We start from the raw sequence: 16,913 nt of genomic DNA, 5'->3' as shown, positions 1-16,913 counted from the left end.
CCACAGAGTTTGGTATCAGCAGTGGACTGAAGCTGTTTCACAAAGCTCCTCTGCCTGGCACCCACAGGCTGTGTGGTTTCTTTAGCACTCCATTCCTGCAGACAAGGTAATGCTTGATCCCTGGCAGCTGACTCATGGTATGATGCGATATCTTTGTGATCATCCCTAGTGAGCCTTGACCTGAAAGGAAGATACTACATAATTCCTGGCGTGCACATAGTGCCCTATAGCTCTTAAGTCTGTATTCCCTTCCATCTCTCTTCCCCAAAACAGCTAGAGCTTTTGAGGTCTCCATGGAGATCTCTCTGATCCCCAACTTCTGTGCCTAGCTTCTAAATCAGCTCAAAATCTTATTGGTGGTATAGTGGGGAACACAACTTTCTCCAAACCAGTGCATGCCACAGACCTCAGTGTAAATCTGATTCACTTTTGGGAACAGGTGTTGGCATCTACACACTATCAGGTGTCACTTTCTATCACAGCTCCTTTTTCTTTGTTTTTTAAAAAGTAGGGTCTTGATACTATAGCTCAGGTTGGCCCTGAACTCATAATCCTTCTACCTCAGCCTCCTGAATGCTCAAACTACGGGCTGCCGCAGCACATCCAGCTTAACTAGGCTTTCATGCCACAGAACCTCCTGATAGTCCCTCTCCAGACCCCTGAGCCCAGCACTACTCTCTACATTTGGAATCTCAGGCCTCTGACAATCACATGCCCCAGGGAAAACAACCACAACTGGGATGGTCACCGCCACAAAGTCGGTGTATAAATTGGGCAGAAAGGGTGGGAAAGCAAGCAATGATTAGACAGCTCAGGGTGCTTGGCAGGGGGCACTCTGCACAACCTCAATGCTGAGATCCAGACTTGGCACGGGCGCATCTGTCACACTCAATGTTTTATTTCAACAGACATCCCTGGTTTAAAAAAAAAAAAAAAAAAAAAAAAGTGGGAGAGTTGTCTCATCACACTGACAGAACAAACTCCCAAACCAAGAACTCAGAGCCTTCAGGCAGCACTCGAGTCTCTCCAGCCCCAGCGCAGAAAGGAGCTGGATTTTCTAACTTGTTAAGAAAAATATGTTCCTTCTCCCAGAGGTGAGGGCTGGGTCCTCAAGGTAGAGGTCCTGGACTTAGAGCAGCTGGGGTCCTGGAGGTGAAGCTGGGGGCTGGGCCAACGAGGCCGACAGGAAATCCTGGGCCAGCAGTTCCTGAGCCCTAGAATCCGTATTTGGCTTGGGTCTGCCGGCGACTGAGCTTGTTTTCTGACCAAGTGTTCTTCAGCTCCAGCTCCCGCTCCTTAGCCTGGAATACGAAGGGTGGGGAGGGTCACGGTGAGCAGCCTGGTCACTGACAGAATGACTGGGGACCACACCCTTTGTTCACCATAGGTTTACCACTGTAACTCTGTACATCCCAGACCCACCCAGCCTTTTGTTTGTTCATTTATTTTAAGCAAAACAGATAAAGTTTGCTATTAAAAGAGCCTGCTTGCTCCAACCCCCCCTCCAGGGGGACAACTGGCAAGATGGCCCAGTGGGTATAGAGGTGCCTGCCACCAAGCCTGATGACTAAGTTCAATCCCTGGGACCTGCATGGTAGGCAGAGAAAACCAGTGAAATTTGTCTTGACCTCCTATGACTTATTGTGGTACTCATGTTAGTGTACACACACACAAAATAAATGTATTAAACAATTTAATAGTGGAGATAAAGCTCAGTTGGTAGAGTCTTGAAGAAGCACTGGCTTCTATCCCCTGCACCTTACAAACCAGGCAGAGAAGTACACACCATAAATCTTGGCACTCAGGAGGCAGACCCAAGAGTTCAAAGTTATCCTGGGTTATAACCTGGGATGCTTGAAACTCTGTCTCAAAAACATAAAAACAATACTATAATAAACCATGTCACTTCCCTCTTACATAAGATGGTTTCTCTAATCACCTGTACCAGACAGAGAGGAATGATACTTAGGACACTGCCTCCCCCTAGTGGCCACATGGAGAACAAGCGAGGCCGCCTACCAAAGTGGAGCCTGGCACTGGGGCTTTTATTAGCTCTATTTCACATCCCCAGGTTTATTTGGATCCTGCGAGTGGAGCCCTGAGCATCCTTACCTGATGAATCAGATACGTGATCTGGTGTTTCCTCCTCTGCTGGCCAGTTGGCTGCTCACCTTTCTTCTACAAGGGAAAACAAAAAGAAACAATAAACAGTCTTTAATCCACAGCTGAAAAGACAAATTTCTCATATGCCCCAACAATGTAAGGCTGGTGAACTGAGACGCTAAACATACCACCCAAATCTTTGGGGAGAAAAGTCAACTTAGAGCTGTCTCTGTGTCTATATACTTTACAAAGCACATTGTGTTAGCACCACTATGAAAAACAAACTGAAAAATACTTGCTAGAAATAGCCTGTTAATTCCCCAACTGACTGGCTACACTCTGAGGTCAGGACTGGGGTTACTTTGTCTCTGACAATCCTATTCTACCTCTAGCCCAAGCTCTAGGTTCTGCCTGTGGACACTGGCCTGCAGTAAGTCTAGGACAGCTTTCATGTCCTGGGCATTGATCTGATGACCTCCTCCAACCCCCTTACTCCTCCATCCCTTTTCATTTCTGTTCCCTTCTCCCCAATATGGCCAGATGTCTAGTCTCTAGACTCCTACCTACTACTTACCAAGCCCTCCCAACCATCACCTTTGGCCCAAACTCTACGGTCCCATTCTAGGACATGTCAACCTGGGTTTACAGAGTTCACAATTCCACTCTTCCTTGATCCATCTTCCAGCCTCCACCAGTAACTACATCTAACTCCAAACCACACTTTGATGCAAACGATTTACTGTCAAAATCTATACTAGTCTAAGCTTTCACTGTGTGGTTTTCTATCCTCTGCCAGAGCTGTTTCGAGCTAGAAGCTTCCTCACCAGCCCCACCCAACTCTCAAAAACTCTTCCCCAGAGTCTCCTCAGCACTTATGTAATCAATTTGCACTGTAATCATTTACACTCAAGTGTCCTTAAATCTTTTCCCAACTATGCTGTCAACTTCTTGGGGATAGGGGACCATACCTTTTCTTCTCTTTTAAAAAGCAAGCTCAACAAAATGAAATGGGACAAAAACTTGGAGCTGGGAAAAGACCAGACTTTAATTGCTTGTTGCTACTGAATGTCATTAAATGTTACAATTAAAGATGATATACATAAAACATTCAGTCCATTCCACAGTGAGCACTCATACCAGCAACTACTTGTGTGACGATGCCTCTCAAGCCCAAGTTAGCAGAGCCCTTTCTCCTAAGTGGTTTTTCCAGTAAACAGTGATAGATCTAAGCTGCTCTAACCACAATCCTTTGCTCTATCCTGTATGACCGCCAACATTCAGTTAAAATAAATGATGGGGGCCTGGACGGCCATCTGTGACCATAGAACAAAGAAAAATCAAATGGGGGTGGATAAAATCCTTGACCTTGGTGTTGCTGGCAGAGGAGCTCATACTCAGCGACCCCCACCCTTGGCCAACTCCTAAGTGTCCACACTTGCTGTGCTCAGTTGCTAAGTGAAGACAGATTCACCACACTGACCGAAGAAAATGAGCACAGGGAAGGTCGGTGGTATGGGAAACAGGAAAAGAACATTCAGAAACAGCAGCTGGCTACAGTGAACTATGGACAGAGGGGAGAGAACAGTATGCTTGGGACCCAGAGCCTAGAACCTCTGAAGATCTGCTGTGCCCAGTCCCCAAAGATAGGCTGAGTTAGCTCCCAGGTTAACACATGTGGTTACAGGGAGAACAGCTGTCAATTCTGGCCAATGAGAAGAACCACACACCCCAGAGCCCTTCCCAGTGAGCAGGAAAAGCCAGCCTTATGACCTTCCTTCCATGCAGGCTACCCACATGGCCTTTCACGCTTACTTTGCTGAAGGACTTCATGGTTTTTTCTTCTGTCAATGACTTGGTCATCCACTGCTGAGCCCCACTGAGTTGGTCATCACCTTTGATCTCCACAAAGTTAATTTCCTCCCTCCCTCGGTTCCTCTTGCCCTGCAGCCGCTTAAACTGAAAATAAAGAAACACAGAATTGCAGGACTCTGGAATGTGGGTGAGGAGAGCATGAGACACTGCTAAGGATCCAGTCTCTAGAGCAGCGGTTCTCAACTTGTGTGTCCAGATCCCTTTGGGGGTCACATATATCTAATGCACAGCAGATATTTACACTACAATTCATAACAATAGCAAAGTACACTTATAAAATAGCATCTAAACATTTTATGGTTGAGGGTCACCACAATATGAGGAACTATATTATATTAAAGCATAAGGAAGGTTGAAAACCACTGCTTTAGAGCAACACTGGGATTGCCAGACACACTCTGCCCTTGGTTTCTCTCTGTGAAATACTTCCTTTTCCACCTGCCATCTACCAAACTTTCTTGGTGCCAGATGACATGGTTGCTTCTCAGGTCTCTTGGAGTCAGAGCCAGGGTGGCCAAGAGTATTCCTGGAGATCCAGAAATACAAAGCCCCACCTGAAAAGTCTATTATAGCTTTCTTCCTGTCTGTTTTTGGACAAAACCATGATGGTCTCAAACTCAAAATTTCCAGCCTCGGCCTACCAAGGACTAGGATTACAATTTTTAAATTAAGAACCAAGGGTAGGCCAGGCTGCAGTGGCACACCCCTTTTATTCTGGCACTTAGGAAGCAGAGGCAGATAAATCTCTGTGAGAGTTCGAGGCCAGCCTGGTCTACAGAGCTAGTTCCAGGACAGCCAAGGCTACACAGAGAAACCTTGTCTTAAAAAAAAAAAAAAAAAAAAAAAAAAAAAAAAAAAAAAAAAGAGTTGAGGGTAAGGGGCTAAAAACATGGCTCAGCAGTAATGAGCACTGATTGCTCTTGCAGAGGATTTAGGGTCAATTCCCAGCACCCACATGGTGGCTCACAGCCACCTCTAGCTCTAGTTCCAGATGACTAAAGCCCTCTCCTGGTCTCTATGTGCACTGCATGCACATGGCACACAGACATACATGCAAGCAAAATACTCAAACACATAAAAACAAATAATATCAAGTGTGTGTGTGTGTGTGTGTGTGTGTGTGTGTGTGTGTGTGTGTGTGTGTTACTGTTGTTGGTGTTTTCAAGGAATTGAAGGTAAACTGACTGATGACAGATACCCGTGGTCCCAGCTACTTGGGAGGCAGAGGCAGGGGTCATTTTTTTGTTTTGTTTTTATTTTGTTGTTGCTCAACATTCAAAACAAGGCATTCATGTGGAGGTCTGAGGACAACTTGTGGGACCGATTCCCAAGTCAGTAAAACTGAAATCATGAGGCTTGGCCCACTAAGCCTTCCTTCTTATCAGCCCTGAATCCAGGAGTTTAAAGAATCATAGCAAGACCCTGAGTCAAAAAATAAAAATCTACAAGATTTCTCCTCTGAAAATCAATTCTCTCTCAGGACTGGAGGTGTGGTTCACTTACACAGTGTGCACTAAGCCTGGTTCCATCCACCTCCCAGCACAGTGTAAACTGGCTCATGGCACACAAGTGCAATCCCAGCATTCTGGAGGTGGGAGAATCAAGGTGATCCTGCTACATAGGGAGTTCAAGGTCAGCCTGGGCTGCATGAGATACTGTCTCAAAGCTAAACAAAAACAGACAAGCAGCAGTTGTCTTCCCACCCTTTCCTTCTCACTGAATTGGTATCATCCATCATCAGATCCCACCCCCAAAGAACCCACTGAGAAAGAGTGTGGGATGGAGAGTGGTGGAGTCTCAAAAGGCCAAACAAAGCATTCTCTTTAATACTCCTGTTCCTCTAGAAGGAAGGGAGGGAGAGAAAGGGGGGGAAGGGAGAGACAGGGAGGAGAGGGGCCGGACAGGACAACAACCACCTGGGCATGGTAGTACATAAGTGTAATACCAATACTAAGAGCAAGGAAGGAAGATTGCCATGACTTTAAGACCAGAACCCCAATGGGGAAGGGGGTGGGGATAGTGGAAGAGAGAGAGGAAAGGAGGAAAAGCCCAGACCACCTACAACAGCAGTGAACCTGGATAAGCCCCATGCCAGGTCTGACCACTGGGGAACTTCTATGCGCACTTAACTACAAGAAACTGACCATGGCTACTGAGTGCATTTGTGCTGCTTCCTCTGCTGACAAACTGAAGGATCCAACCACTGAACTTGCCTAGAAGGCAATACCCAAGGGAGTGAATACACAGACTACCAATCAGAACAAAGGTTAACAAAGGACAGACACACCTTTCTGGGGAAAATGAGCAGAGAATTATATTTCCTAAGAACCTACATCTCTTTTTTTTTGGGGGGGGGCAGGGGTTTGTTTGTTTGGTTGGTCTTTGGAAACAGAGTTTCTCTGTAGGAACCTGTCCTGCAACTCACTCTGTAGACCAGGCTGGCCTCAAACTCACATAGATCTGCCTGCCTCTGCCTCCCAAGTGCTGGGATGAAAGGCATGTGCCACCACCAACCAGGCCCTCCATCTCTTGTAATAAGCTGCAACTTCCCTACAATGACAATCGGTCATATCTTGATGTTGAGCTGAAGGCCACAACACATACTTCATTTTGCCTGTCAGTCAAGTTAAATCCGGGTTACCGATCACAATTACCAGGTGTCTCTCAAAATCCATTCTCTCCTTCTTTGGTATATAAATGAACCAATAATTTGGCCAGATTATCAATCAACTAAAACTTTATTTCAATGGAACTAGATCTGACCATGAGAAAAGACCCTTACCTAGTCATAAGTCATAAGGACAAAAAAAAAACCCTAGGGAATTTCAGAAGTCCTCCAAAGAAAAAGAGAATATCCTTTCTTTCTTTCTCCATCCTGCTGGCTCCCATGAAGATGTGACGGTAGGCATTCTAGCTGCTAGCATGAGAATCAAGGTCACAGTCTAGAGATAGCAGCACAGGTCAGAAGAAACTAGATCTCTGATGACTTTGTGGAGCTGTGACACCAGCCCTGGCCTGGCTACCCCAAACCTTCTTTCATAAGGAAAAACTTAATTGCCATTACACAAACTATTGTTTTTTCAGTTTTTTTCACTTTTTTGTTTTTTGAGACAGGGTTTCATGTACATTCCTGGCTGTCTTGGAATTAGCTCTATAGAACAGGCCTGCCTCTGCCTCTGAGTGCTAGGATCAAAGGTGTGAGCCACCACCACTTGGCCTCAAACTATTGTTGCTTAATTTTTCATTCATGTTGTCAAACATAATCATAATTGATAAAGTTAAAAATAAATTTCTGGGCTGGAGAGATGGCTCAGAGGTTAAGAGCACCGACTGCTCTTCCAGAGGTCCTGAGTTCAATTCCCAGCAACCACGTGGTGGCCCATAACCATCCGTTGTGAGATCTGGTGCCCTCTTCTGGTGTGCAATATACATGGAAGCAGAATGTTGTATACATAATAAATAAATAAATCTCAAAATAAATAAATAAATAAATAAATAAATAAATAAATAAATAAATAAATTTCCTGGGGCAGCAAGCTGGCTCGACTTGTGTTCAGTCCCTAGAACCCACATGGTAGAAGGAGAAAATCAGCTCCTGCATGTTGTCCTTTGAGAGCTGTGACATGCATATGTGTGCTGGTTACTTTATGTCAACTTAACACAAGGTAGAGCCATTTTGAAAAAAGAAACCTCAATTGAAGGAAGGAAGGAAGGAAGGAAGGAAGGAAGGAAGGAAGGCAGGCAAAGAAAGAAAGAAACAAGCCTCACTTGAGAAAATGTCCCCACCAGACTGGCCTGTAGCACACCTTCTGATTAATTTCTGATGTGAAGGGCCCACCTCACTGTGGGTGGTGCCACCACTGGGCTTGTGGTCCTGCATGCTTTAAGAACACAGGCTGAGCAAGCCATGATGAACAAACCAGTAGGCAGTATTTTTCTATGGCCCCTGCATCAGTTCCAGCCTTCAGGCTCCTGCCTGGAGTTCCTGTCCTGTCTTCCCTAGATGACAGACTACAAGCTATAAAGATGAAACAAACCCTTCCTGCCCAAGTTTTTTTTGGTCATGTGTTCTATCACAATAGAAACACTAAAACAATGTGTCTGTACATGTATATGTACAACAAAAATACAGATGTAATATTCTTTTTAATTAAAAATAAAGTCTCAGCCGGGCGTTGTTGGCGCACGCCTTTAATCCCAGCACTAGGGAGGCAGAAGCAGGTGGATCTCTGTGAGTTCGAGACCAGCTTGGTCTACAAGAGCTAGTTCCAGGACAGCCTCCAAAAGCCACAGAGGAAACCCTGTCTCAAAAAAACAAAAAACAAACAAACAAACAAAAAGTCTCACTGGTTGTGACAATGTACGAATGCCTTTGATCCCAGCACTCAGGAGGCAGACGCAGGCAGATCTCTGTGAGTTCAAGACCAGCCTGGTCTACAGAGCTAGCTAGCTCTTTTTTTTTTTTTTAATATTTATTTATTTTATGTATGAGTGCTCCATCTGCCTGTACAACTTTACGTCAGAAGAGGGCATCAGATACTACTGCAGATGGTTGTGAGCCACCATGTGGTTGCTGGGTATTGAACTCAGGACTTCTAGAAGAGCAACTAATGCTCTTAACTGCTGTGCCATCTGTCCAGCACAGAGCTAGTTCTAAGACAGTCGGGGCTACACAGAGAAACCCTGTCTCTAACAAACACATAAACATATATAAAGAAATAAAATGCTCTTCCTCCTGCTCTCTGCTCTGGAGACACCATGTGATCCTGGCAAGAGAGGACGCCTGCAGCTGGTGTCTGGTAAGATAAGTCTTTATGGTTGATACTTAAGACTGAGCTAGCATATAAGAAATCCTAGTCATTTGGCCAGCAGCATTGTAAACTAATATTATAAGACTCTGTGTGTTATTCTGGGCGCCCACTCGGCAGCGGGGCTCAGGCGGATGGAGTAAAGTTAAAAAGAAAAAAGAAATAAAACAATACTAATAAACTCCTTATAATCCCAGAAGACTGAGAACAAGAAGCTGGCAGGCTCAAAACCAGTCTGGCTACTTAGGAACACCCTGCTGTCTCAAACAATAAATAAATAAATAAATAAATAAATAAATAAATAAATAGATAAATCACAAAACCTAAACAATAGGTTTTCCTTTAGCTTTAGATTTGAAACCTGGTATCAAAAATGGTCATTTTCGGGGCTGGAGAGATGACTCAGAGATTAAGAGCACCGACTGCTCTTCCAGAGGTCCTGAGTTCAATTCCCAGCGACCACATGGTAGCTCACTACCATCTGTTATGAGATCTGGTGCCCTCTTCTGGTGTGCAGATATACATGGAAGCAGAATGTTGTATACATAATAAATAAAATCTTAAAAAAAAAAAAAAAAAAAAGGTCATTTGCCAGGCTGGAGAGATGTCTCTGTTAAGAGTGAGTACTGCTCTTGCAGAGGACCTGAATTTAGTTCCCAGCACTCACTCACATTAGCTCACTGCCTATATTCATCTCTAGAGGAGGCTGACTCTTCTGATCTCTCCAGCTACCTGCATTTATTTGCATATACCCTGACACCGATATACAAACATACACATAACTAAAACCAAATTAAATCTTAAGTTTAAAAAGAGTCACTTGTGGGCTCAGTAGTCCACTGTTATCTAGCATATACAAGGCCTTGTGTTTGATCTCTAGAACAGAAAACAGGAAGTCATTTTGGCTGTCTCCTAGGCTCAGCTATCTGGTCCCTAGTTTGTAGTACTTATTGGGGAGATGGTCCAGTTTTACTGGAACACTGGTGGTAGGTTGTGAGAGTTTAAGCCTTGCCCCACTTCCAATTAGCTTTCTCTGTTCTCTGCTTCCTGTGTGTGAACAGAGATGTGAGCTCTCAACTTCCTGCCTGTCCCTACTGCCTGCTGCTTGACTCCATACCCTCCACCATGACGGTCTCCCATCCCTTTGTAACTGTAAGCCCAAATAACCCTTTTCTAGGTTGCTTTTGGTCATGGTATTTTCTCATAGCAACAGAAAAGTAACTAATACATTTTGTCAACTCACTGCTTCATCATCAATGAAGGAGGCATCTGGGGCAATTTCCTGGGGAGGGACCAGAGCCGGGTCCGGTGCAGGATAGTAGCCACCACTGTAATAATCCTATAGCCAAAACAGAAAACACAGAACTGAAGGCACAATGAAGACAAAACAAAGCAAACTGTATGGAAAAAGCAGGAAAGGTACCCAAACAAAGCCCCTCAAGTGAACCAGCACAGATCTAAGGACCTGCAGTTCCCTCATCTGTACCATTCAAGCAAAGGAACTTTTTTTTAAGGGAGGGTGACAAAGAAGGCACATTCTCTCCTGTTCTCTTAGCTACTTCCCAAGATGACCCACACCTCACCTCTCCAGACCCAACAAGCTCTACCATGAGCAGGGACAAAAAGGCCTAGCAACTGTTTCCTTCTTTGCTACCACTGCTTGTTTTTGAGACAGGATCTTGATATTATACAGCCCCAACTCCCTATGCATCAATACACCCTCTGCACTTCAGTGCACCAATATGCTCAAGTTACCTGTAGTGTCCTTTGCCTGGAAGGTCCCTAAGAACATGCATCCTCTAATGACCTAAGTGGAAAACATGCTTTATATTCATCACACAAAAAAGTAGAACATAAAAACCGAAAGCAAGGGGCTGGAGAGATGGCTCAGAGGTTAAGAGCACCGACTGCTCTTCCAGAGGTCCTGAGTTCAATTCCCAGCAACCACATGGTGGCTCACAACCATCCCTTATGAGATCTGGTGCCCTCTTCTGGTGTGCAGATATACATGGAAGCAGAATGTTGTATACATAATAAATAAAATCTTTTTTTTTTTTTTTTTTTTTGGTTTTTCGAGACAGGGTTTCTCTGTGGCTTTGGAGGCTGTCCTGGAACTAGCTCTTGTAGACCAGGCTGGTCTCAAATTCACAGAGATCTACCTGCCTCTACCTCCTGAGTGCTGGGATTAAAGGCATGCACCACCAACGCCGGCAATAAATAAAATCTTCACAAAAAAAAAAAAAAAAAAAAAAAAAAAAAAAAAAAACAGCAAATCTGGTAAGGTGGTGTACACCTATAATTACAGCACTGGAGAAGTTGAGGCAAGAGAATTTGAACTCAAATTTGAAAGGACTAGAAAGCAGGGAAGAATGAAGAAAAAAAGGTGGAAAAAAAATCTACTGTGGAAAACTATTTTTCCTATCAGTGGTAGTCAGTTCCACAAGGGCCCATAGTCCCTGAACCTCCTCCTTTCTCTTCTCCATTAGCCAATCATATCAGATTGTGAAGTTGAGTGTCTACCAATGGGATAAGACACAAGTCATCACCTGAGTTAAGGATAAAAGACAACAGGCCATCTTGGCATTGTGTGCTGGCTAGCTAGGTGGGCTAAAGGGTATCCATCCGTTTTGCAAAAGGAAACTGCCTTAACAAGTTATTTTTCCTTTGTTCCTATGCTCCTTTATGTGACAACAACTGCTACCCAGAATCTTACACTAAACTTCCCTGTTCCTCAATATCCACATTCAAAGAGGCATCTCTTTAGTTCTAAGATTAGAGACCATTCCTCTCCTACCTTCTTCAATCTCCCACTACCTCCCACCATAAGCTTGTTTTCAGAATGCTACAATTTGGATAAGTATCTCCTGCTGACCCATGTGTTTAGCCACCTACCTGTGGTACTACTGGGGAATGATAGGACCTTTAAGAGATAGAGCTTGGAGGGAGGGAAGGAGAAAGGAAGGAAGGGACAGAGAGATGAAGGAAGACCATCAGTGATATGAAACTGTAGGAAATGTTGGGATCCTAGCCCCTTTCTCTTAGCTTCCTACATAAGTTGAGTAGCTTCCTCTGCTACAGTCTCATGATACACTGCCAAAAAGCAATGGAGCAAAGCAACCATGCACTAAAGCCTGAGACCCCAGCCAAAATACACCACTCTTCTCTAACAGATACCTCAGGCTATCACAGTGACAGAAAGCTAACATGTAGCAGGGCAGTGGTGGCGCACGCCTTTAGTCTCAGCACTCCAGAAGCAGAAGCAGGCAGATCTCTTTGAGTTCGAGACCAGCCTGGTCTACAAGAGCGAGTTCCAGGACAGCCTCCAAAGCCACAGAGAAACCCTGTCTCGAAAAACCAGAAAGAAAAGAAAAGAAAAAAGAAAGCTTACATGTATAATGAAAGGTCATGTTTTAAAACCTAGTAGGTATAAGCAAAGTGACACAAGTTCCTATCACTGGTTCAAATTCTCCTTCAGCACCATGTCCCAATAGTCTTAGGCCTGCCATCTGTGTTCTTACCCACCTGATAATAAGCACCAGCGGCATTGGCATCGCCATATGTGGAAAACTGATTGTAGCTGTAGTCATCCCCGGGCTTTGGCATCCAGGGGGCCCCACTTGACCCTGCTGCCATCTTAAACTCAAGGGGAGCATTGGCCGCATCGTCCTGGAAAGCTGGCTCTGGTTCTGTGCCTGGAGGCAGCTCTTCAGGAACAGTGGGGACAGGGTAAGGGTATGGCTCAACTCCAGGTGGCTCAGCCTTGTCAGGGAGGGAGAAAAAGTTCTCAGGAGCAACTTCCTCATCACTGTCGTCATCCTCCTGTGTGATTTGCTTTGTCACCTGCAGGGCAGCACTCTTGGCAGCAGCCTTGATGGCAGAGGGTGATGGAGTGGTGGTTGTGGTGCCCAAAACAGGAGCAAGTGAGGCGGGCTTGGTCTTAGAAGCCAGTCTAGAGGGCTTAGCATCTGAGGAGACATCTGAGGGTTTCCGGGAGAAGGCATGGGGCAGGAGCAACCTGTTAGTCTCTTTCACAGTCAGGTTTTTAGGTTGGGGGAGCAAGGCAGACAAACCAGTCCCCTCGCCGGATCCCTAGTGAGCCCAGGTTTGAAATGAGAGGGAAGAAAGACAAGTGAGACTTTGTTATGCACTAACAACAATGACAAACAAGATCATAGTTCTGTGCTTCTCCTGAGACCCTCACAGCCCCTGAGGCCTCGTAACCTCCATGCACTCAGGCCCCTGTTCTGGGACTTTCTGTAGTTGTTCCTTCCACAATCAGAGGCCATGCCCCATCTCAGCTCTCTCCAGCCTAGTTCCACAATTACCTGCCACAGATCCTACCCCAACTTCATGTCTTCAGCAAACACAGTGCCCTCAATCTCACATTATCCCTTCTACTTAAAAAAACTTAAGTCTCGGCAGGCAGTGGTGGTGCACACCTTTAATCCCAGCACTCAGGAGGCAGAGGCAGGCAGATCTCTTTTAGTTCAAGGCCAGCCTGGTCTACAGAGCGAGTGCCAGGATAGGCTCCAAAGCTACACAGAGAAACCCTGTCTTGGGAAAAAAACAAACAAACAAACAAACAAAAAACAGACAAACTAAGTCTCAGGAATGGAGAGACAGCTCAGTGGTTAGGAATACTGACTGCTCTTACAAGGGACCAGGGTTCAATTCCTAACACCCACATGGCAGCTTACAACTGTCTTTAACTTCAGTTCTAGAAGACCTAACACCTTCACACAGACATACATGCAGGCAAACACCAATGCACATAAAATTTTTAAAAATTTTTTAAAAAGGGAGGGGGGCTGGAGAGATAGCTCAGAGGTTAAGAGCACTGACTGTTCTTCTAGAGGTCATGAGTTCAATTCCCAGCAACCACATGGTGGCTCACAACTATCGGTTATTTTGAGATCTGGTGCTCTTTTCCGGCCTGCAGGCATACATCCAGGCAGAACATTATATACATAATAAAAAAATCTTTAAACAAACAAACAAACAAAAAACCCAAAATTAAATCTTGAGGCCAGAGAAATGATTCAGGGATCAAGAGCACTAGTTCATCTGCCAGACAAGCAGGATTTAGTTACCAGCACCTACGCTGCGCTGCAGCTCACAACTTCCACTAACTCCAGCTGCAGGGGATCCAATGCCCTCTTCTGACCTCAGCAGGCACCAGGCATACGTGTGGTACAAATATGTATAGATGCAAGCAAACAGTCATACACATAAAATGAAAATAAATATTAAAAAATCAAAAACAAGCTGGTCGTTGGTGGTGCACGCCATTAATCCCAGCACTTGGGAGGCAGAGGCGGGCAGATCTCTGTGAGTTCGAGACCAGCCTGGTCTACAGAGCGAGTGCCAGGACAGGCTCCAAAGTCACGCAGAGAAACCCTGTCTCAAAAAAACAAAACAAAACAAAAAAACCTGATACTCACTTCTCCCCACTTTGAACTGGTAATGATTCAAGCTCCCCCTGCCAACCCTCCCAAGGAAAGAAAGCCCTCTACTAGCTAATGCCAGAATCAAGCACTCACTAATTGGCCCCACCCATCCAGAGTTCCTCTGACTCATATGAATTGCTACGATTCTGCTTTCTGTATGCTGAAGGGCCAGCCTGTCCTAAGTGTAGGGAGGTATCAATAGGAAAAGGAGAATGGAATAAGGTCACTGTGTCACTGTCCTGAAGCACAGAAATGCACAGAACGAGTTAGACAGGACTTTTGAGGCAAGCAGGCCAGGCAGAGGAGAGGTGTTCACTTGGAGAAGGGCCCTTCTCACTACTCTCTAGTTTACAGTATCAGAGGGAGGTGCTGGGTATAGCAGGCTGAGAGCACTGCTTAGGCCACCTTAGAAGTGCTCGCCTTCTCAGCACCTTCTGGGATCATGGCTACATCTCTTTACAGGGCCAGGTTCCCACTCTGCTTTCATGGGTCACCTGTTTGTACTCATCTTTTTTCACCATCTGAAACACAGCCTTTCACGGAAGTCTACCTTCTCCAGGAAGCCATCTGACAAGGGAGTCACTGGCCTCACTCTGTCTCATCATCCTGGCTTGCTTCTTCAGTGCCTTTTCCTTCAGCACTAACTATCAACATACACACCATACCAGCCTCACCAATAGTCTTTTGACTTTCATGCGACCCTGTCCTAAGACCTATCAAAACTAGAAATGATACCTCAACAAAGTGAAGAGAAGAGACAGCTTCAACACTGCCTATGTGAATTCAAAAAAACAAGACAAAACAAAATCCCATATAAGGCAGGACTTTTCCCCAATATAGAAGAGGAACATGAAATCAGATATTGAATAAAACATCAAGTGTGGGCCGGGAGTTGGTGGCACACGCCTTTAATCCCAGCACCGGGGAGGCAGAGGCAGGCCCAGAACTCTGTGAGTTCGAGACCAGCCTGGTATCCAGAGCAAGTACCAGGATAGGCTCCAAAGCTACACAGAGAAACCCTGTCTCGAAAAACCAAAAAAAAAAAAAAAAATCAAGTGTAGAGGCAACTAGAAGATACTCAGAGCCAGACTAAAGATGCTGAGATGTGTGGTAACCAGCAAATGGCAGGGAGGTCACTCAGTTTAGACTTCTGGTTTTGACTGCAAAGAAGGAGCCAAGTACAACAGTTACTTGGACTCTCCAGGGCTGGACTTGAACTCTGAAGTCAGCAGAGCAGACACAGGTGTAATCCCAGCTCCACCCACATTAGTTGTCTAACTTTGAGCAAATTCCTCAGTTTCCCTCGTAAACTAGGATGATCATAACCCAGGATTTAGGCTCTATAGTGCAAACGGAATCTGCTAGACACAGGTAAACCATAGAATGGTAACTGGTACAAAGTAAGTGCAGTTTGAGTACCTATTTTCTGGTTAGAAACACAACAGGAAGAACAGGCAATTTTATAACACAGGAGCTCCTTATCATCATCTGACCAACCTACTTACACCCTCCCTAAACAATCCTTCTACTTGAAATGTAATGAACTCAATTAAGTTACAGTTCCTGTTCCTACCATTGCCTGTCCTTCCAGAAGTCAACTCCACTGTGCTAATGCCAAGAAAAAATGAGAAAGAGGGGTGCATTAGACTCAAAGCTACATCGGAAACCAAAGTCAGACCAAAACAGTCCTCAAATACCTGCAAACGTGCTAGCCCTCAAATGAAAACCTTTGGGCACTTTAAGTCCCATCTTTCTAGAAACAATACAGAAAGAGAAGGAAGAGCTATGGTACATCAAGCTTACCTGGAGGACAATTTTCTTCTTTGCAGGTTCATCTTCATCAGAATCTGACTAAGAGAAAAAGAACCAGAATAAAGCATAACTGTTTTAGAACAGTAGAAGAAACACACTCAACAAACATCTATAAAAGACTGGACAACAGAGGCCATTATGTGTGTGCCCACCTCTGCAGAGCTACAGCCACGACAGCCCTAGCCAAAAAACAGTGCTCTCCCTGGGCACTACAATAGCTACAGAGAATGAGTATGCCTTGATTACCTTGGATTCTACTCTGTTGGACTGAGACTATTCTTCCATTTGGTCCTCGGTGCAAGAAATGCTATACCTATTCTTATAAATGCATCCACTAGAAGATGAATAGGATTTGGCCCACAATCTCACCCAATCTCAGCCTCACTTTTAAAACCACTTACATAGACTACATGACCACACAGCTGGGGAGTTCCAGTGGGATTAAGTGGTGTGTTAACTACTTCTCTATGAGGCATTAAAGGTCAAAATCGTTGGAGAAATCCATTCCCTCTCCAAGTATGATCTATTGTCTGCCAGACACCATCATTCCTGGCTGGGAAGACAGGTTCTGGCTGAGAAAGAAGGCCACTAATGTTAACCTTTGGACTCAACAGGACTGGGCCACACTGAAAAGATCTGCCTGAGCTTTTTGCCAAGTATAGTGCATGCCTTCAATCTCAGCACTCAGGAGACAGAGGTGAGCTCTTAGACAGCCTGATCAACATAGCAAGTTCCAGGTCAGCCAGAGCTACAATAGCAAGACCTGGTCTCAAAACAAAACAAAAACAAAATCTTTACTGGGCAGTGGTGGCAAACACCAATTCCAGCACTCCAAAGGCAGAGGCAGGAGAACCTGTGAATTCAAGGCCAG

General features: G+C 45.0%; 1 protein-coding gene across 2 annotated transcripts in view; it reads right to left on the bottom strand.

The window, feature by feature from the left end:
• Window positions 1–915: 915 nt before the first annotated feature.
• Window positions 916–16,913, bottom strand: part of Prcc (proline rich mitotic checkpoint control factor) — a 31,231-nt gene continuing 15,233 nt past the window's right edge. Inside the window, exons 2-7 of one of the 2 annotated variants that reach the window (XM_027393055.2) lie at window positions 16,034–16,081; window positions 12,306–12,872; window positions 10,027–10,122; window positions 3,916–4,059; window positions 2,113–2,178; window positions 916–1,301 (exon numbers count right to left, since the gene is read on the bottom strand). In XM_027393055.2, the coding sequence (XP_027248856.1) occupies window positions 1,215–1,301; window positions 2,113–2,178; window positions 3,916–4,059; window positions 10,027–10,122; window positions 12,306–12,872; window positions 16,034–16,081 (1,008 nt within the window). In that variant the 3' untranslated portion in view covers window positions 916–1,214. The remainder of the gene's footprint in view (window positions 1,302–2,112; window positions 2,179–3,915; window positions 4,060–10,026; window positions 10,123–12,305; window positions 12,873–16,033; window positions 16,082–16,913) is intronic. The other variant, XM_027393056.2, reaches the window with a different exon arrangement.

The sequence above is a fragment of the Cricetulus griseus genome (assembly GCF_003668045.3).
Source record: "Cricetulus griseus strain 17A/GY chromosome 1 unlocalized genomic scaffold, alternate assembly CriGri-PICRH-1.0 chr1_0, whole genome shotgun sequence".
Lineage (NCBI taxonomy): Eukaryota > Metazoa > Chordata > Mammalia > Rodentia > Cricetidae > Cricetulus > Cricetulus griseus.
The sequence above is the reverse complement of the archived record's forward strand: the minus strand, read 5'-3'. Positions and strand labels throughout refer to the sequence as shown.